This window comes from Sodiomyces alcalophilus (assembly GCF_042370955.1).
Source record: "Sodiomyces alcalophilus JCM 7366 unplaced genomic scaffold ACRALscaffold_3, whole genome shotgun sequence".
Taxonomy (NCBI): domain Eukaryota; kingdom Fungi; phylum Ascomycota; class Sordariomycetes; order Glomerellales; family Plectosphaerellaceae; genus Sodiomyces; species Sodiomyces alcalophilus.
In genome coordinates, this window is record NW_027263534.1 from 814533 (window position 1) to 834833 (window position 20301).

Sequence of the window (20301 nt, forward strand, 5' to 3'; positions counted from 1 at the left end):
TACACCTTGATACATAATTACCACACCTTAACATTGGAAGATCTTAAGACTCTATTTCGGGCAAAGAGCAATCAAGCCGAACCAAGAAAGAAAAAGGGGGAAAAAAAAGAAAAGACTCAAAAAAGAAATTTGACAGGAGTGGGATTTGAACCCACGAGGGTTGCCCCACCAGGAAGAGATGTTAAGGTAACCTTAACCTGGCGCCATAACCAACTCGGCCATCCTGCCACCAATTGATGATGAGACGGGCTACAGATTCAATATATGATGGCATACCTAACCTGGTCATGCTACTTCAATGAGCTCTGCACAATGCATTCATCAAGAGATAATTGACCGAATAGTCAACCACGAAGAAAGCAATTCGAAAAATGAATATGTTCTCTTGAAAGTGCATAGCCATTGCGTCGGTTCTCAATGAGCTGGCCTGACTAAGAAAGAGCGGAGAGGACAAGTGGAGGTGATAAAGCAGATAGAGCTGGGCAGAGACTACCGGATTAGTTGCCTACTCACGAAGACACCGAGCTGCAGCTGTCACGTCATCTGGACACAGCAGTGTAGTGTTCGATATGGAGTATCGACCGCTAGGTCGTCCCGCCGAGAGTCGGTGCTCCGTGGTCTGCCGCTGTTCCGCCGGCACTTTGTCCGGCATCTGGCATTCTGCGAGTAAGAAGATGCCCGTGCTAACAGAGACATTGGGTCAACTTAGCCTTGGTGATAACGGTTTATATTCGTTGATGTTCAGATCGACATATCGTATTCATCGCATCGGTATATCCGTACGTCCTTGCGGAATGAATGTCCTCGGCTAGCCTCCCGAGTGGACTGGGCCCAGTCAATCTCTAGTAGGTGGTGTGCCTAGTGTACGACGTAGAAACAAAAAACAAACACGAGAAAAAAAAACGTCGGGAGCAGTCCAAGAAAAGTACACCACTGTACACAGGATCAAACCCCGCGACTCTAGATAAGCCCAGCGGACAGAGGACGAAAAATATACCCATCAGTCAAGCGGACTCCCAGACAAAAAGATATTCAATGACAAGAGTGGGATTTGAACCCACGAGGGTTGCCCCACCAGGAAGAGATGCTAAGGTGACCTTAACCTGGCGCCATAACCAACTCGGCCATCTTGCCTTGACGATGTGGGATCATGAGGTGTTTTTGTGCCATATCAGGATCATGCCTAGTTGGCGGTGCTATAGCGGGCCGGTAACTTCGCGGCGGACGAGTAATGCTGGTGGGTTAGACGAGCGTTCCAAGGTTAAAAGAAGACTGAATGTTTGTTCTTGTTTGCCAATGTGAGCAAAGCAAATCTCACGGATAGTCGCCGGGAGAAAACACGGTAGGTACCGGCAGCTCGCCTTGGTGCCGTCAAGCAGACGGTGTCGTCAGCCTACGTTACGTTGTAAGTAGGTAAGGAAGAGAAGCAAAGATAATCATGTCATTGTCGAAGATGGCACTCGTTTGGCGGAGATGTCTACGTACACATTGCCTCCGCGCGTTCCGTTACGGAAGAGAATTGAGTAAACAAGAATGGAATGGGCGAGGCTTCTGGCGTCTTCTATTCCGTAAAGGGGGGAAGTGACCGAGGAGTTGGGAAGGATCGGATCTGGCAACTTGTTATCGCCGGAGGATAAGTCATCTGATGATCCGAATTCTTGGCTGTGGTGTATTGCTCCATCTCGAATCAAGACATTTTGCCAATGTCTACGCAAGTTGGTCAAAAGCGGCGAATGGGCATCTGCTTCTTAGTGTGATGTGTCCACGATGCCCCTCCATCTCTTGCGCCAAGTATTCCCCATCTTCTCGATCCGTGTTATACTGGATAGAAGATATTACAACGTACATAATTACGGAGCACGGAACCAGTGAGGCCTTGAGCCGCTAGCGGGTCGGGGGCTACGCGTAGCTTCCGTGGAACCTTTTACGCCGCAGTACATAGGGGTACTTTCTAATAAGTGACCAGTCAGGGCAGCCTACATGTACAAGTAGGTACCCCTCGCACTTGCCCCCCCGCAAATTGGCCTCGCATTCTCCTTCTGTGTTGGTTGGCAACCCCCCTCCCCACCCCCCTTCAGATCGTCTTCGCACCCAGTCAACTGGGATTCGAAGAACAAAAACACCACTCCATCAAAGCCACCTCCAGCCCCTTTATCGTTCTTTGCCTTTCTCCTCCTACATCACTGCCCAAATTTAGTGGCATTTGCCTTCGCATTCTATTTTTTCATTGTCCTATTTTTGACCAGACTCTCTTTTTACATTCCCTTCTTTTGATATTGACGGAATTCTACCATCACACGACACTGAATCATCTTCGTCAAAGGGCCCCCTCCTGAGTCTCGAGATCTCCCTTCCACGAGCCCCGAGAATCAACCAGTTCCTCGCTTTGAACAATTCTCTTTTACCAGAACCGCGCGCGCAAGACGACCAACCTACTGAGCCACGGAGCTTCTCTGGCACCACCTACACTCTGGGTCCTTTTTATACATGCTAATCAGGGGCCGGTACCTTGTAGCATACTGTACCCTCAATATCCCAGGAGAAACTTGGCCTTCATTTGACGCCACATGATGTGCTTCATGACATGAGTCTCTGTCTTTACATGCTGTTTTCTAGCTGCCAATCGAACCCACCCTTCCAACGGGCTCAACTCGTCGCCGACACCTTGAACCAGTATCAATACCCATGCCGACCTTCACTCGCGGGACCCATCTCTCCCTCCCTCCACTACATCAACCAGAACAGACTCGTATCAAGAGACGACCTGACTTGTGCGTCGTCGTTACCCGCTCACAGCCGCAGCCATGTCTCTCCTCGTGGCTATTCAGTCGGCCATCTTCTACTACGTGGCCTGCACGCCGTGCAATGAATCGAAGGCGCGGTACAAGGCGAAACACCAAGCAAAGAAAGATCGCCAGGAGATGATGCGGGTCCAGATGGAGCAGCCGGAACGATACGCCCACCCATTACCTTTCAGCACAAACCCATACTGGCAGGAAGAGATTGATATTGGGCCCCGCCCCCCGAAGAAGACCAACTCCAAGAGCACGAGCCAGAGGGCCCTCACAAGCGCCGGCACGGGGAGGAATAGCACTTCGGCCAGCTTAGCCCATACCAACACCAGCTCCAATCTCGACCACAGCACCTCCCTCACTAGCCCGACATTATCGTCTGTGGACCCCCACACGCCTCTGGTGGGGGAAGCCTGGAACAAGGAGAGGTATCAACGCGAGGACGAGGAACTCTGGGGACATGATTTGTCCAGGATGGGCCACCGGCTTGTGGACAATATCGTCAAGGCAGGAAACTCGGCGGGCCGCATCATCAAAGGTGAGCTAGGCATGGAAAAGCAAGTGACCGAGGAGGACCGCACCAACTTTTATCTCACGCCGAGAAACCCGCCCGTCAACGATTACCACCCGCCCATCGTGGGAAGCACTCCCATGCAGAAAAACGCTCTTCAATGGATGCTGCAACCACCGCCGCCGGCCAAGCTCATGGAAGGCCGGGTTCCGGTTAGTCGGGTTCACAGCGTCAGTAGCATGGCCAGCAGAACCGGCCAGGCCAGTAGAGCTGGTCAGGATCGCCGAACCAGCAGGGCTAGCCGGGTCAGCAGGACAAACCGGACTCAGCACGACGGGATCGTCGAGGAGCGACAACGGGACACGCGGGTTCTTGACGACTCGGCGGAGAAGTGGCTACACGCGCATGATGACCTATCCGAGTCTGAACTGATCGAGGTGCTCATCGGCACGGGGTCAAGGCGCGCCACAGTGTCGAGTCGGGGTCGGAGCCTATCCATCGAGTCCGACATGTACTCCGGGACCGACACCGAGGTTGTGTTGGCAACCAGACATGGTCGTGCGGCATCTGACTTTTGGGGGCATGAGATCCCGTCACTACACCCGAGCTACTCCCTCTCCCCGACCGCAGGGTCACCGCCGCGTCGGATACAACGCCCCAGGCTAGGGACAATCAGGACCTCACAGGGAAATACGATCGGAAGGACGAGATCGACTATGCCAGACAGTGATACTGACACCCCTACGCCAAGCCCGTCGTCACCAACGTCACACGGGCCCTCTTCACCACCAACACCCACGAAAGCCCCTTCGGATCTGCCCGCCTTCCATGCGAAGAACGCGAACACGCCATTACCAGCAGCATCTTAGTATGGGGTTCAGGGGGTTCGTTTGGGGGTGCTACTCCTCCCCTGCTATTTGTCTTTCCCGTATTCGACAGCATCGTTGTATTTGTCGCCGAGGGCATAGCGTCTCTGTTTTCGTCTCTGCAGTTATTGTTGTGGTCCTGCATTTCCCATCAGGCGTCGTCGGCATTGGTTACATGTTTCTTCTGGGCAAAATGCGCTGACAGCTGGGGCGTTTGAGGAATTGGCGTTGGGGTTTTCAGAGGTAAAAGTTTCGGTTCCCGCCCGGTCTTCACACCGAACAGGAGATTCGTTACGGGGTTACGTGGGAGAGACGCGAGAATCCCCTCGAACCGACTGCTTATTCGTTCATTTCTAGTATTTTCCCTACATTGTTTGTTCTCCTGGGTGAAGTAGTACACAATAGCAGTATCTTTTACAGCTCATGAGCGCGGTGTTCAGTATCGCGCCAACATGGGAGAGTGTAGTTTGATCTCGAATGTAGAGAGGTAGATAGAGGGCTCTGATTCCTGATTCTCTTGTTCTTAATTTCGATGCCACCGCCTCCGTGGACTCCCAACGCCATTTTGAAAAACAGACATCGTTGATGCAGGTATCATGTGCGCAGTACGACCATTTTCCACTCCCCAAGAGACCAGTCAAGCCAGTCGCGCTAATCATTCACAAATACAATCCCCCGTCTTGGTTCGTGTCATTGTCGTCATCGTCAACTCCCATCCGGCTTATTTGCTCCTCCACCGCCCTCCGCAGCTGCTCGTCGGCCAAGGTGCCGCCTGCATGCGCAGCGCCGCCTGCTGGGACAGACTGGCCCTCAGTGGTGTCATTGCTACCGACGTTGCCACTGCTGCCGCCGCCAGGCGCTCCGTCGTCTCGTTGGCTAGGCGGATCGTCGTAGGCGAGCGCCCCGTTGCGGATGACGCCGGTTTGGAAGGTTCCGTCGCTCCACGCGGGGTGTCTCTCCGCGCCGCCTCGCCGCTGACTCCCACTCGTGTTGTCTCCCATGGATGTCTGGCCGGTCGCGATGCGGTCCTCCTCTTCCACGGCGGCGGCCAGGGCGCCATTCACCGCCGGTTCCGCGTTGGTTTCAGGGGGAGAAGCGGTGGCGGATTCGTCGTCGTTTTTCGTGGCGGCCATGTCGAACTCGCGCCAGGAGAGGCCGCGCTTTTCGACCTCGGTGCGGATCAGGAGGACCCTCTCGTTCATGCGGTCGATGATGGCGTCGTTTTCGCGGATGGCGTCGGCGCAGTCCGGGTCTGGGACGCCTGGTTCGCCGCCTACGGCGGTCTCGGTGCCCATGGCGAAGGGGAGGAGCTGGATGTTGGACGAGCGCAGGTGGGAGATGGAGTTGCGGATTTCGAGGAGTTTGAGGTGGAGGGTCGGGATGGAGAGTTCGGTCAGAGCGGCGGCGAAGTGGGCGGGGGAGATGGGGTTTGTATCTGCTGTTGTCGTGGGTCGTGACATTTTGTCGGTGGCCAGTTATACTGGGAATGGGGAACTGAAGAGAAGGGGAGGCCCGCTGGCGTGAATCGTGATGTAGAGAGGAGAGTGTTGGAAAATAGAAGGTCTTGATGACGAGAAGTGTCTGTGGCGATCAAGTTACTAGATGGTTCTCCTCTCCTTCAATGATGTGAAAAGAATTCTAGAAAGGCGACTGGGGAAAGACGGAAAGATAATATGCATCGATGGTTATTCACGATGGCGGGGTTCGAGGACGCGTCGACTAAAGGGTTGCCTTTTGTGGGGCAAGGCAACGGGAGCTCGGCGATAGATAAGATAAGCCGGATGTACTTCGTAATGGAACGACACGGACAAGAAATTCGTGACGCCCTTCCGAGTCGATTTCCCCCCCACACGTCACGCACGATCACCACCAACTTACTTTACCTCTCGGGGATCTCGCCCACCAAGAGTCGGTGTCATGAGGTGAACCCCAAGAGCTTATGGCCATGAATGTCCCATTGGGTCTCGTCCCATCGCGGACTCTGACTGTCTTCCAACTGGGACTCCGGGGGATACGACACCAACACCGGTCTGCCTTTTCTTGTATCGCGACCCGTCTGTTGTCGACATCATGCATCACCACGCCGAGCAGAAGATTACCGAGAGATTTCAATGCAGCTCTATCACGACCCGGGCTTCCGCGCCATCCATGGTCTCCCTGGCATCGCTATTCGACCGGACGAACCCTGATCCTCCACCGCTACGAGGATCTCCCACCCGAGTACACAGACAAGGGAGGCCTTCCATTTAGACAGTTTGACTTGACAGAGGCAGAAGTCAAGAGGACATTTGGCCCGCGGATCAAGGCGACCAGCGCCAACCGACTACTGAGGATACTACACGGGCGACGTGTCGCAGGAACGCTATCTGATCCGGCCCTCAACGTCAACACGGCGCAGTTCACCCAGCAGGACAAGGATAGGGCACTACAATATCTACGGAAAACCGTCCCCGTCGACGAAGTCCTCAACGCCGGACTAAGGGCCGAGGATGAACTTCAAGAATTAGAGCGCGAGGCACAGGCCGAGCTGGACGGGGCCCACGGCGCCACGCCCGACGATGCCCCCAAGTCCAATCCCGTCTACGGAGAGGGCGTGTTCGACAGGATACGCGCCAGGAACATAGCCAAACACCGGGAGCGAGAACGGCTCGAGGAACTGGAACGCGAGGAGCGCGAAAAGGCCAACCCGGGACCCCTCGCCAAGCCGTCCGACCAGCCGCGCGCCGTGTCTCCGCGGATGCAAAAGTGGGTGGACCAGGCCACGTCCGACATGAAAGAGCCGCCCAAGATGACGCACTTTGAGCGCCTCCTGCCGGGGACCGCGGTGGTCGTCCTCTTCGTGGCCGCCGCCGTGGGCTTCGCCGCGCTCTACACGCCGCCGTCGGCCCGGGACCGGCTCTACCCCGAGGTGTCGGCCGCGACGGCGACCGTGGCCAGTTTGATTGCCCTCAACGTTGGCGTGTGGTTCATGTGGCGCATCCCGCCGCTGTGGAAGGTGCTGAACCGCTACTTCGTCATGGTCCACGGCATGCCGCGGGCCGCGTCGCTCATCTGCTCGACCTTTAGCCACAGCGAGTTTACCCACCTCGTCACCAACATGGCCGGCTTGTATCTCTTCGGCACCCTGCTGCACGAGGAGGTCGGCCGCGGCAACTTCCTCGCCATCTACCTCGCCTCCGGCGCCCTGGGCGCCCTGGGGAGCCTGTGGCTGCTCACGCTGCGCGGGAGTCTCATGTACTCGACCCTCGGCGCCTCGGGCGCCGTGTACGGCATCATGGGGGCCTACTTTTGGCAGTACCGCTTCGAGAACTTTAAGTTTCTCGGGTTTCCCCCCGAGCCGTTGGCGGGTCCCCAGGGCCTGGGCATCCTGGGTCTGATTGTGGGCCTGCATATTTGGGGGTTGCTGCGACCGGGCAAGATGACTATGGACCTTACGGCGCATATGGTCGGCATGGCGACGGGCGTTTTTGGCGCCCATCTGCTTGAGAAGAGAAGGTTGGGGGTGACGAAGCAGGCCGGTCTCGTCACGCGTGTTCACTCCGTTGACGCCGGGCTGGGCAAGAACCAATCTCAATCATGATATCCGTGTGATATAGGTCTAATGTACACTAGCCATGTAAAACATGTCGATATATAGTTATATATGTATGAGCAACATACTTGAGGGAACAAGATGTTTCGATGTTTCCATGTTCGTCATTCAGACTCGACATGAGCGAATGGTCTACCTAGATGGTCGCCGTAAACGTCAAGTCTGTCAGCATCTTCTACACCTAGTCCATTACAGCCCATGTCAATATGAGTCCTCGAAATCTTGATCGGATTGTGGTCTAGACCGTGTCCTAGCATTTACAGCGCCTTTCTTTTTTTTTTTTTTTTTTTTTTTTTTTTTTTTTTTTTTTCCCTCAGCGGACTTGTAAAGATGTTGCCCGTGGCGAGGAGGCCCGTATCGACCGAACTGGGACGCATCGAGGCCAGACAAACTAGGCACCAGGAACACCTGCGTGTTGCGTCTCAATGACTCTCTCGTGCTACTTTGCCCTCTCGTTATAGGCAAATTCTCCGTACCAAGATAGGGAAGCTCAGTCACGTCCGAGTTAGGTGTGGATGGTTAACGGTTCACATTGTCTGAAATTCAGGTAAGCAGCCATGGTCGCATTTCCAAACCATGGCGTCGGTGTCGCCATGCTAGGCAACTTCGAGAACGACAGGGGAACGGGGCTGGGGCACCACCATATGGGCGTCTTGGTCCATCGCGCTATCGTGAACGAGTCCCACAAGGACCCAGCTATTTGGTGATGTGACGGTCGCTTTGCCCCCCAAATGTCGGTTCGAGCCGGGAGGTGGCTGGAAAGCGAAGTCTCTGTCTCTGGATAGAAGTCAAAGCCATTCTTGGCGCCCGACATTTTCGAGGGAGACGAACGTGAGGAAGAGAGGGTGTGTCGGTGTTCCTCTCCAGGAAGGGCCCGGCCACATAATTATGTCTGCCTGTCTGCCCTAGGCTGCTGAGAATGCAACGATACAATGGAACCCTCCGTCGAAGCTACACTTGAGTCGGTTGGCAATCTGCAAGCCATACAACGTACGTTGTACTGCACTATATCTGCAAAAGACGGCCAAGTGTTGGTTTTCAATTCGCCTATTGACGCACAGGGGCAGACGAGAACGGAGCGGTCAGCCCGAGGCGCTGGTTTCCCTCGTCGGTTATTCCGTACAACGTACACGCAGCCATCCGATGCAGCCATCCGGTTATTTATTGGCAATGCCTGCCAGGTCTAGGCATTTCGGAGCCCATTGTGGGCTAACGTCGGGATTTTACCATGGGCAGTAGAGCCCAAGGAGACGTTCGTAGGGACTGGCTCGGGGGATTTGAAGTGAATTTTCATCTCGAGACCAGTTCGTTCGGCATCGTGCAGTGAGTGCAGCAGTGAGCACGATGGTTGTTGTCGAGGTTGAAAGAGCCTGTCGAGTCCGTTTCCCGTTCATTGCCCGTTCGCCTGTGGCTTGGACCTGGGCCTCACGAGCCAAAACGAGGTGCACTAACAGATGTTAGCGTCATGTCAGTCAGGAACGAGGGGCAGGAGGGTCGCGGCGGGCAGTCATTGGTCGAAGAGGAGGCACGGGCCCCTGGTAAGGATGCATAGCCATTCTTTTGACGCGGGAAACATGAGGCTAAAGGCGTCTATAGTGTAGTGTAGGCTGATCTCGGAATCGTTGCGGTAACCCCTGTCAAGAGTGAGAAACAATGGATCGCTAAAAGTACAACGACGTACAACGTACACCTACGGGGTGCGACGATTAACCCTCGTTGGTCTAGAGAAGACGACAATGCACAGAGTATTAGTCGACGCTCGTTTTGCTATATCCATGGCCTCTTGGTGTCTTGGTACCTAGGCACGCTGTAGGTACCTACGACATCGTGGTACCTGCCACGCGTACGAAGTGGGTACCTGCCCCAGGCCCGCCCACTGGGGGCGGGCCTGGGCAAAAGGATGGAGATTGAAGAAAGAAGAGAGAAATGGGCGCCGGACATTGAAGATGATGAAGGATTTCGTGTCCTACCAAAGCCGAACCAGTAGAAGTAAAAGAACGGTGCCATTATCTGTATTCTCGCCTACTAAAACAGAACCTTGAACCAGCCAAGTCACTAGGTAGTACCTTGAGACTTCTTACTGAGCATCGTTGTACACCTTACCTACCATGTACGAAGTACTGAGCATGAGAACTTGACGCACCTTTCCCGGTAAAGGTATCGAGGAAATATAACCACTCGGTCTCGGGCTTTAGTCTTGGACGGTTCCCTCCTTCTTTCCCCGCCACATCTTCCCCGCAAACTTCTCACCTTCTTCCATCGGTGTCTCATTCTTTTCTTTTGCTTACATTTCACACACATCTATTTCTTGGTGTCGTCCTGGTCGCTGTACTCACTCACGTACGTTTATCCGCGTGTACGTACTGTGCGCCGGACATATCAAGCTGCCGGAGCCAAAACATAAGACATATTGTTCTCTGTCTTTCCTCAAGCTCAAATCTTATTCGACTGGTTCGACCTTGGCTCGGTGACAGACCAGCAACCCAATCGCCCGCGGCTCCCATCGACCTTCTGCAATCCACCAAACACCAGAACCACACCCTCTACGACACGGCCATTCCTGCTTCTCTGTCGTCGCCAATTCTTGTGTCCATTTTTCATCGTCACCCCCGCCTCGAACGAGTCCAGTCGAGTCAAATCCAAACCGAGTCGAGTCCAGGCTCATCTCGTCTCACCTCAGCAAAGCTTTCGGGTCGTTCGATGATTGGGTGGTAAGGAAGCTGCGTCTCGGAGCTTCTACCGCATCGGACGACAAAGTACCAAGTACTTGGTGGTACAGCCACTGTACACACTTACAAGTACCCGACTTTGCAACGGTGGAAACTCGCAGGGCTGGGCTCACCTCACGGCACAGGACAACCAACGCTCCTTTTCCCGCGCCAACTCGGCCGTCTCATCAGGCAATCCATCCCATCCCCCCTATTCAGCTTCGAAGAGCAATCCAACCAGTCTGTCTTATCAATTCCAGACCGATTCCCTCTTCTCTTTTCGTTCTATTTCTTCCCTCTTGTTGCGCCACTGCGCGGTGCCCCCAGCCAACCGGAACACCCCTGTCCACGCTGTTCTTCTCCATCGTCCGCCCGTAGACGACTGGCCGGCCCGTCTTTTTGTCTTACTCTTGTCCTGTTCTGGAACATCCCTTGATTTTCTTCCTTTGCCTTACCTATTCAGTACGGATTTCCGGCACCCCCGGTCCTGGCAAATCGGATACCCTGCCCCGCCCTACCCTATTCTATTCCAAGGGCCCTTGCTCTCGCTCTTCTGTCACATTTTGTCCATCTACTGTCGCCGATGCTATGACAACAGAGCTTGATTGGCGTACATGTACCAAAAATATACCAGGATGGAGAGATGATGTATTAGAGGCCGCCTTCGGGGATGAAGAAGAAAGGAAGAAGCAGAGGAGGGGAAGGGGGATGGCAGTGGAACTGGCAGATTCGGGGCCGCAGTCGCAGAAGCAGGGGCGAGCCCCAGAACACCCAGAACAACTGGCCATGCCTCCAGGCCACCACGGCGAGGCCTACCACTATCAGCGGCGGCAGGTGCAGCAAGCACATGGCCAGCATGTCATCGGCCGGCATTCGAACCCACCCCTACACCTACACCCACACTCATTTCTCAGTGTCGTGTCAGAGGAGGATGATCCCCAGCTGGAGCACAACCGGTACCACCACCACCACCACGGCCGCCGCCAACGTCCTCCATTTCACACCCTCTTACCACTGCTTCCCCCTCTTCAGACATCGTCACTCGCGCTTTCCCCTCCCCCTCACACGCGCCTAGACGTAGACCGTCACGCCGACGACCCTGACTTTCGCCATCATCATCACCATCACCATCATCACTCTCGCAGCTCTCGCAGCTTCCTCGACATCGACAGCAACCCCTCTTCTCCCTCCATTTCTTCTCTTCGGCCCTACCACCCGACGGGAGGGAAAGAAGACAAAAAGTGTGCTGCCGGCGCCAACATCGACAACAACACCACCACCACCACTAGACTTAGCTTCGGCACCAGCCCTCCTCACACATTGCAGACTTTCCTTCATTCGGCTCGATCTAGCCTTGTGTCCACACTTGGCACGGTGGCGCCGGCGGCATCGACCACTGCTCTTGGGCCTGCGCCATCCCTGACCGCGTCTCCGTGGGCGCCCTCCAGCCTATCCTCCTGGTCCGGCCATCACCTGCTCCAACAAACACGCAACCGACGAGTTCCCCAGAGCATTCGAACCGTCAGCAGCTTGAGCAGCAGCACTGGTAGCGACGGCAGGTCATTGACATTCGGCACGGCCACTGCCTGGTACCCCACCTCCCTTGCCCCGGCGCCGGCGCCGGCCACAGCCACGGGCCCAGCTCCAGCTGCTCGGCCGACCGCCAGGGCGGCACCAACTCTGCTTTCCATCAGCACCGCCGACTCCTCCACCACCGATACCGATCGCAGCGACACCGCTTCGGACCCAGACTCGGAACTCATGACGATCGGGGCGAATTTGTCGGACCAGGAGTGGACCACCACTTCTTCCTTCTTCCACCTCGATGGCTCATGGCGTTACGACGCCGCCCCGCCCTCGGCGACGCGCGATGACCTGCGTCCGTTTACGTCCATGAGCTCCCGTCCGGCCCCGTCGGAATCGGCACACGAAGATGGCAGCAGCAACAACGATAGTAGTGCCGGCGATGTCGAAGCCGGCCTGTCTAGAGACTCGAACGAGGGGCAAAACCGCGGTACAGCCGACGACGAACCGGAAAGTCCTCTGCGCGACGATGCCTCGACCATTCGGGGCGAGGACACATACGGTCAGAGCACGCTGAAGGCGAGCTGGGCCAGCTGGGACACGGGAGTACCGACGACACCGGGTGATTCTCTTGACGGGCGCATGAATGCCGACAATGGACCGCCCCCCTTTCTCGGTGAATCTGCTGCCGATTCCATCTCTCTGTCGTCGGCCTCCTCGACCCTCGCGGCCGCGGTGTCCCTGTACGAATCACCCTACCCATCGCCAACGGGGTCTTCTTCAGTCTCCCCACGGGCGTTACCTGCAGAGGACATTGACATCAGCACTGGGATCGAATCGCTCGATATAAACGCGGGCCAAGATCCGGGGAGTCTGTCATCTCCAGGCCACCATAGGGTACGTGCACGGCTCTTTTCTTTTTCGTTTTGTTTCTGACTGTGCTCTTTTCTTTTCTTTTAATCCCCATATTTTACCTCCTTTCCGGCTCATTCGGCAATGATTGCTTCCAATCCCGCGCGGCTTTTCTATTCAGTTTCCACTTCTCACCCCGCGCATGTTTTCTTTTTCCCCCGAATATTGGCATTTTACTCGACCCCCTTGGACTTATCACATTCTCTACCATGGTATCATCATCGCTACGTGGTACCCAAGCGCAAACCCTTCCAGCATCCAATGATGCGACCCTTCTTTGCCTTGTTTGGGAACCCATGCGTTAGTGCAGTGCACGTTCACCCCATCATGTCAGCCTTCCAATACCCAAGCGCAAAACGATCACCCAACATCATGGACCTGCAGGGTTCGAACTCGGGCTTGGCGTTGGTTAGGCGCTCGGGCATATTCGGCAACCATATTGACCAATTTATTGCCATTGCCAACCAACCAACCCCTTTTTCCCCCTGCCTTATCCTAAGACGGCATAAGCCGGTCAGACCTATCACCTTTTTGAAGAGACATTACTGGTCGTCCTGCACCGTTCGTCAACTTGCACTTGCAGGTATATCCAACAGTCGCGTTGAATGCCGCTCTGAATCTCGGATCCAGAGTCGCTCAATCCTCGGCTTCTCTCTCCTGCCTCTGTCGCATTCCCCTCTTCATATCCCCCCTCCCATCGTTGAGCATCTCCGTCGTAATTCTTTGCACTCTCTATGACACTCGATGCACCTGAACAGGTCATGGATGGGACAGACTCCTAGCCAAGGGTTACGATTCTGTCGATAACTGTCCCTGCATGACTACGAGGGAAACGGGCGGATAGCATAGTCGCGCTCCACGGCAACCCTAGACATGCAGCTCAAATGCATTCATTCCCCCCCTTTATACGCCATTCCTAGATTGAGACATCCCACTCACTGTCCTTGCCCACATTTGTCGCACTGATACCCCTTGCGTTGGTTGTTCAAAGTCAGTCATGCCTGTATTTCTTTTAGCTCTATATGCTTCCTCTCCCTTCATTCTTTTTCATAAGTGTCTAATCCCCGGCCATTAGTACTTCTCCGACTTCGACCACGAACAATTCGCTCATCTGTCCCTGCCCGACACTGAGCTTGACAACCTTTCTACAAGCTCCGCCCCGAGTCTACGGTCCAGGAGAATACGCGCTTCCCGGTTTGGCCCCGGCTACCACGGAGACAAGTTGAAGAGGCGGTCTTCACGGCGCCCCTCGTTCTACGCGAATCTGCCCGACAAGATCCGGCGCCAACACCTCACGACCGAGGAGCAGATTGTTGTCGCCAGACTTCGCAGACAACATAACTGCAGGTCGGTCTCGGCCAACGACGGCGAAGGAAACAGGATTAGCCGGCCGGGCTCCTACGTGGCCGCCTATCGGGCCCACCAAGGCATGGCCGTCCTCGAGGGCCGCTCTCAGGCTGCCGAGAGTCGCAACGTGCCGGGTTCCTTTCATGACAGCTTCAGGTGGCTGGACGAGGACCAGGACCTCGATCTCAGCCTGCGACTGGACGACTACCATGCCAATCTTCAGCGAGACCTTCCACCGTCCACCAAGTCACGCCGCCCTTCTTTCCGCCGACACTTATCCATCAACAAGATCCCTTTTGGGCGGCCCCCCTTCTCGAACAGCCGACCCGGTACGACTCACACCGCAACGCCTACCTCTCCGCAACCAATGTTTGCGAACCCATTTACCCAGGCACCGGCGACTACACACCTGCGCCGCAAGTCGCGGACCTTGTCGTTGATTTCCCCCAAGCACAGCCCGCAGGATAGCATTGGCGGCTTCGACCCGGCTGCGGCCCATTACCAAGACCCGGAGGCGCGCTTGAAGCTGAAATTGTATCTCGCCTCGCCTTCAAAGTTCGACGAAGCTCTTCAATTCGGGTTCCCGGCCGCAGACAGCGGAGCCACCGCACAATCTTCCCAGGATGGGGGAGCGAGAAATTGCGCCGGGCCGGACCGATCAGCGTCGTCCGACGAGCAGGACAATGGGCGCACCTTCCTGACGGACGACCGCTCGTCTGTCTGCAGCGACGATGCGTCGGTGGGAGACCCGGAATCGCCAAAGACGCCTCAGATCTCCGAACAGGTACTCGGACTCGGCCGCCCACTTCGGGTGAACACGGACGTGAAGGGCCCGTCGAAGACGTCCATCGACTGTGCCAGCGCCACCCGGGAGATGACGCTGCGGATGACGTTGACGAGGCCCGACCTCCGGGCCAACGAGGAACAGATGTACGGCTGGCAGAGAGACAAAGACGCGCTGCCCGGCCGGAACTCGCCGACGAGGCTACTACGCGACGACCACAGCTCGGTGCCCTCCGAGACGTCAAAGGAGAGCATCGAGAAGCAGCTGGCCACTATGGATCAGTGGGAAGCCCCGGGAAGCGAGTCGGGCGTGATGAAGCGCTTCTGGAACAGGGTCAGGCGAGTTTGAGAAAAGCTTTGCGAAAGGGAACCGACCCCGACCCCGACCCCCGTCGGTCGACAGCCTCGGATTTACGCGTTGCCTCACGTTTTCATCTCAAAAAAATCTCATCTTTTACATGGCGTTTTTTTTTTCTCACGAATGTCTCCATCGTCACAGCGAACTTTGTAGCGTCACGACATGATTACTCTCATTTCTTCTGCCCTATCGTGTAATATATTAATCTACATAATCGTTCTCTCTTTGGTCGTCTTCCCTAGGGAGCAAGCGACTTGGTGTCTGCTCCTGGATATGGCATTGGAGGATGGGCTGGGCTGGTCGTGGAAGGCCGCTGCCATTGTTGCTTCTCTCGCCCTCTCATTGTTCAGAGAAACTCTTGTCTGATTGGATTGAGACTGGCGGGAGGCAAGGAGGAAGACGGGGGAACAAGTTGGAATGGTGGCGCCGTAGCAAAGTTTGGTGAGTGAAACATGCAGATATAGCGTAAATGGTTGCATTTATGATTGAGATGATCGCACACCGCCACGGATTCCCCCTACTTTGTGAGCGTCTGCCCCCTGGGTTGGTGGGGTCAATCGTGTGCTGCAATGTGAATGAATAGTGTAGGTAGGTACGTTGTACGTAGGATTGTATGTAGGAACGCCGTTTCTTGCGGTGGAATCCTGAGCCGTAGTTACAGGCAATGAGGCTCAGTGGCTGCTCAAGAGAACAGATGCTCTGCTCCTATAAGACCCAACTGAGACATGGGTGGAGTGAGCGGTTGATCTCGTGCCAGTCGGTCCTGTTGGCTCCGGGACTTGTGAAAGCGGACCGTTGCCACTCCTCTCTCCCATCCGGCATTTGGACGTCAATCGACGGTGTGGGTGACGCGTGGTGATGATGTTGCGTTTCTTCATGTCACGCAAGGCTGGGAAATGCTTTAGTGTAGTTTAGTATTGATTACCACCTACGCCAACTCAGCTAGTGTAACAAGCTATGCTGGTGCTAGTTTACACTAATTACCAAGAAACCAATTCCCAACCTTGACCATGCGGAGAGACAAGGGGAAAGCATGTTATCAGTTGATTGCAATGGACTTGGAGTGGAGGGAGGACTGGAGAAGAGATTTGAGGAGTCCGACTGCTGGAGATCCCGATTAAACCCCGCTTCATGGAACTGTTGCCGGTAGATCACGGTAGTATTTTCTGGTATCGTTGTATTCCGGCGGTGTGTCAGTCGTACGCTTGGCCTTGCCGTCTCGTGAATCTTCGGAATCATGTTGACCGGCACTTCGCCGTGGCGCGTCCATGGACGGGCACTGAGCCACTTTTCACGTGACATGTCAATATGTGGCTTGAGTCACAACGGGCGGGGTGTCTGTACCCGGCCCACGTGACAACGCGTTTAGTGGTTCCGCACTCGACGCCGACGTCACGGGTCGAGTTTTTTTTTCTCTTCCGGTCTAAGGATTTGATATGCGGGTCGCGAACACCACCAACGACTGAACCCCGAAACTCACGGATAGGTTCCCTATTTTATAGGGCAATCACTACGTCCCGCCATCAATATGCTCCGGACTGCCCGGAGATCATTCGTATGCTGGAGATGTCTCGCCGCGAGCACTGATGCAGCCGTCCCTGCCAAGGCCCTCTCGTCGTCCCGACGGCGAACATGTACGCCTCCAGGCGCCAGCGTCTCTCGCTCCGACCCTCGACGTGTAAGTTTCTATGAAGATGCACTTTCTACGTGTCATGCAAAGACTTGAAGCTGACTTTGTCTGGTTACCCTCGTGCCCAGGCATTCTCTACCACCAAATCCTACGCTGCCGAGTCTCAAAGCCAGACTCCCATAAACGAAACATCGACAATATGGGATGAGCCCCTGGATGATAGTCAGCGTCTCAGCATCAGGGATAGGCTGAGACTATGGGAGCAGGAAAACCCTCTACCGGCTGAACAGATACTACAGGACATTTCGGCCGCCCAGTCCTGGGGGAACTTCCTAACCCGGTCCCAGACGGCACGAACCTTCTCGGATGAGCATTACACTCAACAAGACAATCCCGACTTGTTCGATGGAGACGTGCTCTCCGACCTGCGAGGGCAGACATCAAGTATATTACCCGGGGATTTGATTGAGACACGGTATGCTGGCGATCCTATTTCCATCGTATGGTAGTCCCAACCCAGGAAACACTATGCTCACAATACACAGGTTTGATGGAAGTCGTCTTCCCGTTCTGGGCATCTGCCTCGGGAGGCATCACGGCACTCAGTACTTCTATATGAACACCGGCGAGCTGCTCCCTTATCAAAGCCTCGCATCGGCATTCACCGTCAATAATTACGTCGACCCGGCCCTGCTACAGCCCCTCATCGATATCCTCCCCCCAGAACCGTTCACCAAGCCGCGGAACGTTCTTCAGCATATCCATACCCCTCAGGCTCTCGAAACCGCTTCGAACCTTCAGGAAATGCTCACCAAATTCTATGCCGATGCCGTGACCTTCTATCAGTCCGCTCTCAAGTTCATCGAACGCGCCAGCGAGCAAGTCGCCGACCCCACAAAGGTCAAGTACATGAGCCTCGAGGAGCTTTCCGAGCGCATCCTCCCCTCCTTTCTGAAATCCAGCGGCAAGTTCTCGTCCCATAATCTCTACGCCGTACACCTCGCGCTCCAACGAGACGCGTGGGGGTTCCGTCCCCTGAACGTGCGGTGGCACCGGCGCAACTACATCTACGAAGTGCGGCCCAGCCAAGACAAGCGCATTCTGGAAAAGGTCGAGGAAAGAGTGCGCAAGCTCATCGATGCGGCGTATCTGCGTCCGGACGCAGCCCAGCTCGAATCCCTCTGGGAACAAAACAACCTAGGCCGCTTCATTAAGAGGGCACGCAAGGCCATTCAATCCAGCCGGGCTACCAGGCAATGGACGCCTCACGGGATGATTGGTCCCGGACACGCCGTGCCCGCGCATCTGCCGCAGTGGGAAGAGTCGGACCTGGACTACATCCGCTTCATGGAGCTGTGGGCCTCGCACCGCGTCGTTCCCCAGTCCTCCCAAGTCGACAGCCTAGCTTCCACCATCCTGCGGCTGACGCAGATGTACAAGGCATCCGACTGGGTTGCCCACTGGACCGGGGTCACTTTCCTCCAGGAGATCGGCTGGATACCGCCTTGGGATATTCCCGCGCGCTATGGCTACCGGTTTCCCGACGTCGAGATCACCCGGGACGGTCGGCTCCAGCGCCCTCCTGTTGATCTCGAGGCGTCCATGCGGCCAGACGTGGCCGACGGAGCCAGGAGAGACTGGGGCGACGCCAAAATCTTCTGCGTGGACTCGGAGCAGACGGCCGATGTCGACGACGGCTTCTCGCTGGAGCGGACCGACTCGGCTGGCGAGTACTGGATACATGTCCACATCGCCGACCCGGCGTCACGGATCGACCCAAAGTCGTCGCTGGCGCAACAGCTCGAAAACCTTCCTTCCAGTCTCTACCTCGCCGGACATTCGGAGACCATGCTGCCGCCAGAGCTTGAAAAGGACTTTTCTCTGGACCCCGGGAAGCCGACCCTGACCTTTAGCGCGAAAGTCAATGAAGACGGACAAGTTCTGGATTACAATATCGAACCGGGCACCGCGCGGAACGTCGTACACATGACCAATGAGGGCCTGTCGAGCTTGCTTCCCGGGCAGCAGGGACAAGACCTTGGTCTCGAGAACGCCAGCGCCTTCGCGGTTGGAAAAGAACCCGACGTGCCTCCGCCCGTCAAGCAGATTACCACGGCAGAGGATCTAACACCGAAAGACAGGGACGACCTGCTTCTTTTGGATCGTCTTTGCGAGGCGCTTAGGGCTCGACGCCGGGAGAAGGGCCAGCTACCGCCCATGCAGGCAAGGCTTCCTTCGCCGACCGTGTCGTTCCACGGCATCTCAGAGAAGAGGCATCCGACGGATACCAACGCCTCTCGAGCTTGGAGCGGAGATCCGTTCATCAAGTTTGCACGGCCAACCTACGGCCGGTCGGAGCAGCTCGTCGAGACCCTGATGCACACGGCTGGCGAAATCGCAGCCAAGTGGTGCCAGTCGCGCAACATCGCAGTGCCGTACAGCACGCAGCCGGAAGCGGTGCGAAACGCCTCTGAGCTGAAGAGACTGCGAGCCGAGGTGGCCGATCCCCTCACCGCCGCCGGGAAGCCCTACCCGCCCTCGCTCCGCCAGGAATTGTTCGCCCTCATCGGAACCTCCGAGCTCTCCTCCTCCCCGGCGCCCTTCTACTCCACCGGCCTGGACGCGTACACCAAGTCGTCCAGCCCGCTCCGCCGCTACACCGACCTCGTGGTCCACTGGCAGATCCACGCCGCCCTGGCCCACGAGCGGCAGACGGGCTCGTCCCTCGCCGGCACCGACTGCGGCGAGGCGTCTTTCCTCCCCTGGACGCGCACGGCCCTCGCGCCCTTGCTCCCCGCGCTGCAGGCCCGCCTGCGCCAGATCCGCGAAGTCGACAACCGCGACGGGCCGTCGCAGTGGATCTTCCAGGCGCTCCTGCGCGCGTGGCGGTTCGGCGAGGCGCCTCTGCCGCGCAGCTTCGCTCTGGAGGTGGACAGCGTGGTTCCCACGGGTATCCGGGGCCGGTTGCGCGATTTCCACGAGTTGCCGGCTGTCCTGCCGCTGACGCGCATGGGGTTGGGTGCTAGGCTGGCTGATGCCGGCGTGGGCGACGTTATGGAGGTGGGAATTGCGGATATCAACGTTGTTACCATGGAGATTGAGGTGCAGGCGCTGAAGGCCCAAGGTACTGATGAAGAGGATGTGACGAGGGTCGAGACGGAGACGGCGTGATGTGCCGATCGACTGTATTATTTGTACGATATTAGGGTAGCCATGTCAATGTCAAGGTGAAGGGAGCATGGACGAAGGAATGATATGTACAGATAGATGTTTGTAAC

The 20301-nt window shown here is 56.1% G+C and overlaps 7 protein-coding genes and 2 non-coding genes across 9 annotated transcripts; 4 read left to right on the forward strand and 5 right to left on the reverse strand.

Moving 5' to 3' along the window:
* Positions 1-130: 130 nt before the first annotated feature.
* ACRALDRAFT_t129 lies at positions 131-228 on the reverse strand. The gene has a single exon. It is a non-coding gene; the product is annotated as a tRNA-Leu (tRNA).
* ACRALDRAFT_208672 (uncharacterized protein) lies at positions 193-1681 on the reverse strand (the record flags this gene model as incomplete). Its single annotated transcript, XM_071022487.1, has 13 exons — positions 193-249; positions 295-305; positions 350-427; positions 514-543; positions 583-683; positions 752-842; positions 892-933; positions 1041-1087; positions 1121-1183; positions 1274-1285; positions 1319-1361; positions 1461-1477; positions 1587-1681. 13 exons carry the CDS (start codon positions 1679-1681, stop codon positions 193-195), a joined length of 687 nt encoding a protein of 228 aa, XP_070875795.1.
* Positions 1037-1134, reverse strand: ACRALDRAFT_t128. The gene has a single exon. It is a non-coding gene; the product is annotated as a tRNA-Leu (tRNA).
* Positions 1682-2804: 1123 nt separating the features above from the next.
* ACRALDRAFT_2026775 (uncharacterized protein) lies at positions 2805-4172 on the forward strand (the record flags this gene model as incomplete). The annotated part of the gene is made up of 1 exon (XM_071020416.1): positions 2805-4172. The coding sequence occupies one exon, from the start codon at positions 2805-2807 to the stop codon at positions 4170-4172; it is 1368 nt and encodes a 455-aa protein (XP_070875796.1).
* A 656-nt stretch (positions 4173-4828) lies between these two features.
* Positions 4829-5629, reverse strand: ACRALDRAFT_2041378 (uncharacterized protein; the record flags this gene model as incomplete). The annotated part of the gene is made up of 1 exon (XM_071021144.1): positions 4829-5629. The coding sequence occupies one exon, from the start codon at positions 5627-5629 to the stop codon at positions 4829-4831; it is 801 nt and encodes a 266-aa protein (XP_070875797.1).
* Positions 5630-6010: 381 nt separating this feature from the next.
* ACRALDRAFT_1062448 (uncharacterized protein) lies at positions 6011-7822 on the forward strand. Its single transcript, XM_071016612.1, has one exon. The coding sequence runs from the start codon at positions 6115-6117 to the stop codon at positions 7747-7749; it is 1635 nt and encodes a 544-aa protein (XP_070875798.1). The 5' UTR covers positions 6011-6114; the 3' UTR covers positions 7750-7822.
* A 3433-nt stretch (positions 7823-11255) lies between these two features.
* ACRALDRAFT_2026778 (uncharacterized protein) lies at positions 11256-15384 on the forward strand (the record flags this gene model as incomplete). The annotated part of the gene is made up of 2 exons (XM_071020417.1): positions 11256-12890; positions 13981-15384. The coding sequence occupies 2 exons, from the start codon at positions 11256-11258 to the stop codon at positions 15382-15384; spliced, it is 3039 nt and encodes a 1012-aa protein (XP_070875799.1).
* Positions 15385-15872: 488 nt separating this feature from the next.
* Positions 15873-16663, reverse strand: ACRALDRAFT_208677 (uncharacterized protein; the record flags this gene model as incomplete). Its single annotated transcript, XM_071022488.1, has 4 exons — positions 15873-16063; positions 16113-16265; positions 16386-16520; positions 16549-16663. The coding sequence occupies 4 exons, from the start codon at positions 16661-16663 to the stop codon at positions 15873-15875; spliced, it is 594 nt and encodes a 197-aa protein (XP_070875800.1).
* A 186-nt stretch (positions 16664-16849) lies between these two features.
* On the forward strand, positions 16850-20194 carry ACRALDRAFT_1080896 (uncharacterized protein; the record flags this gene model as incomplete). Its single annotated transcript, XM_071019087.1, has 3 exons — positions 16850-17071; positions 17152-17498; positions 17569-20194. Exons 1-3 carry the CDS (start codon positions 16922-16924, stop codon positions 20192-20194), a joined length of 3123 nt encoding a protein of 1040 aa, XP_070875801.1. The 5' UTR covers positions 16850-16921.
* Between the last annotated feature and the right edge of the window lie 107 nt (positions 20195-20301).

What these genes read in the sequence shown, in the direction of transcription:
- ACRALDRAFT_1062448 (XM_071016612.1), top strand. Translation starts at nt 6,115, where the DNA reads ATGAATGTCCCATTGGGTCTCGTCCCATCGCGGACTCTGACTGTCTTC.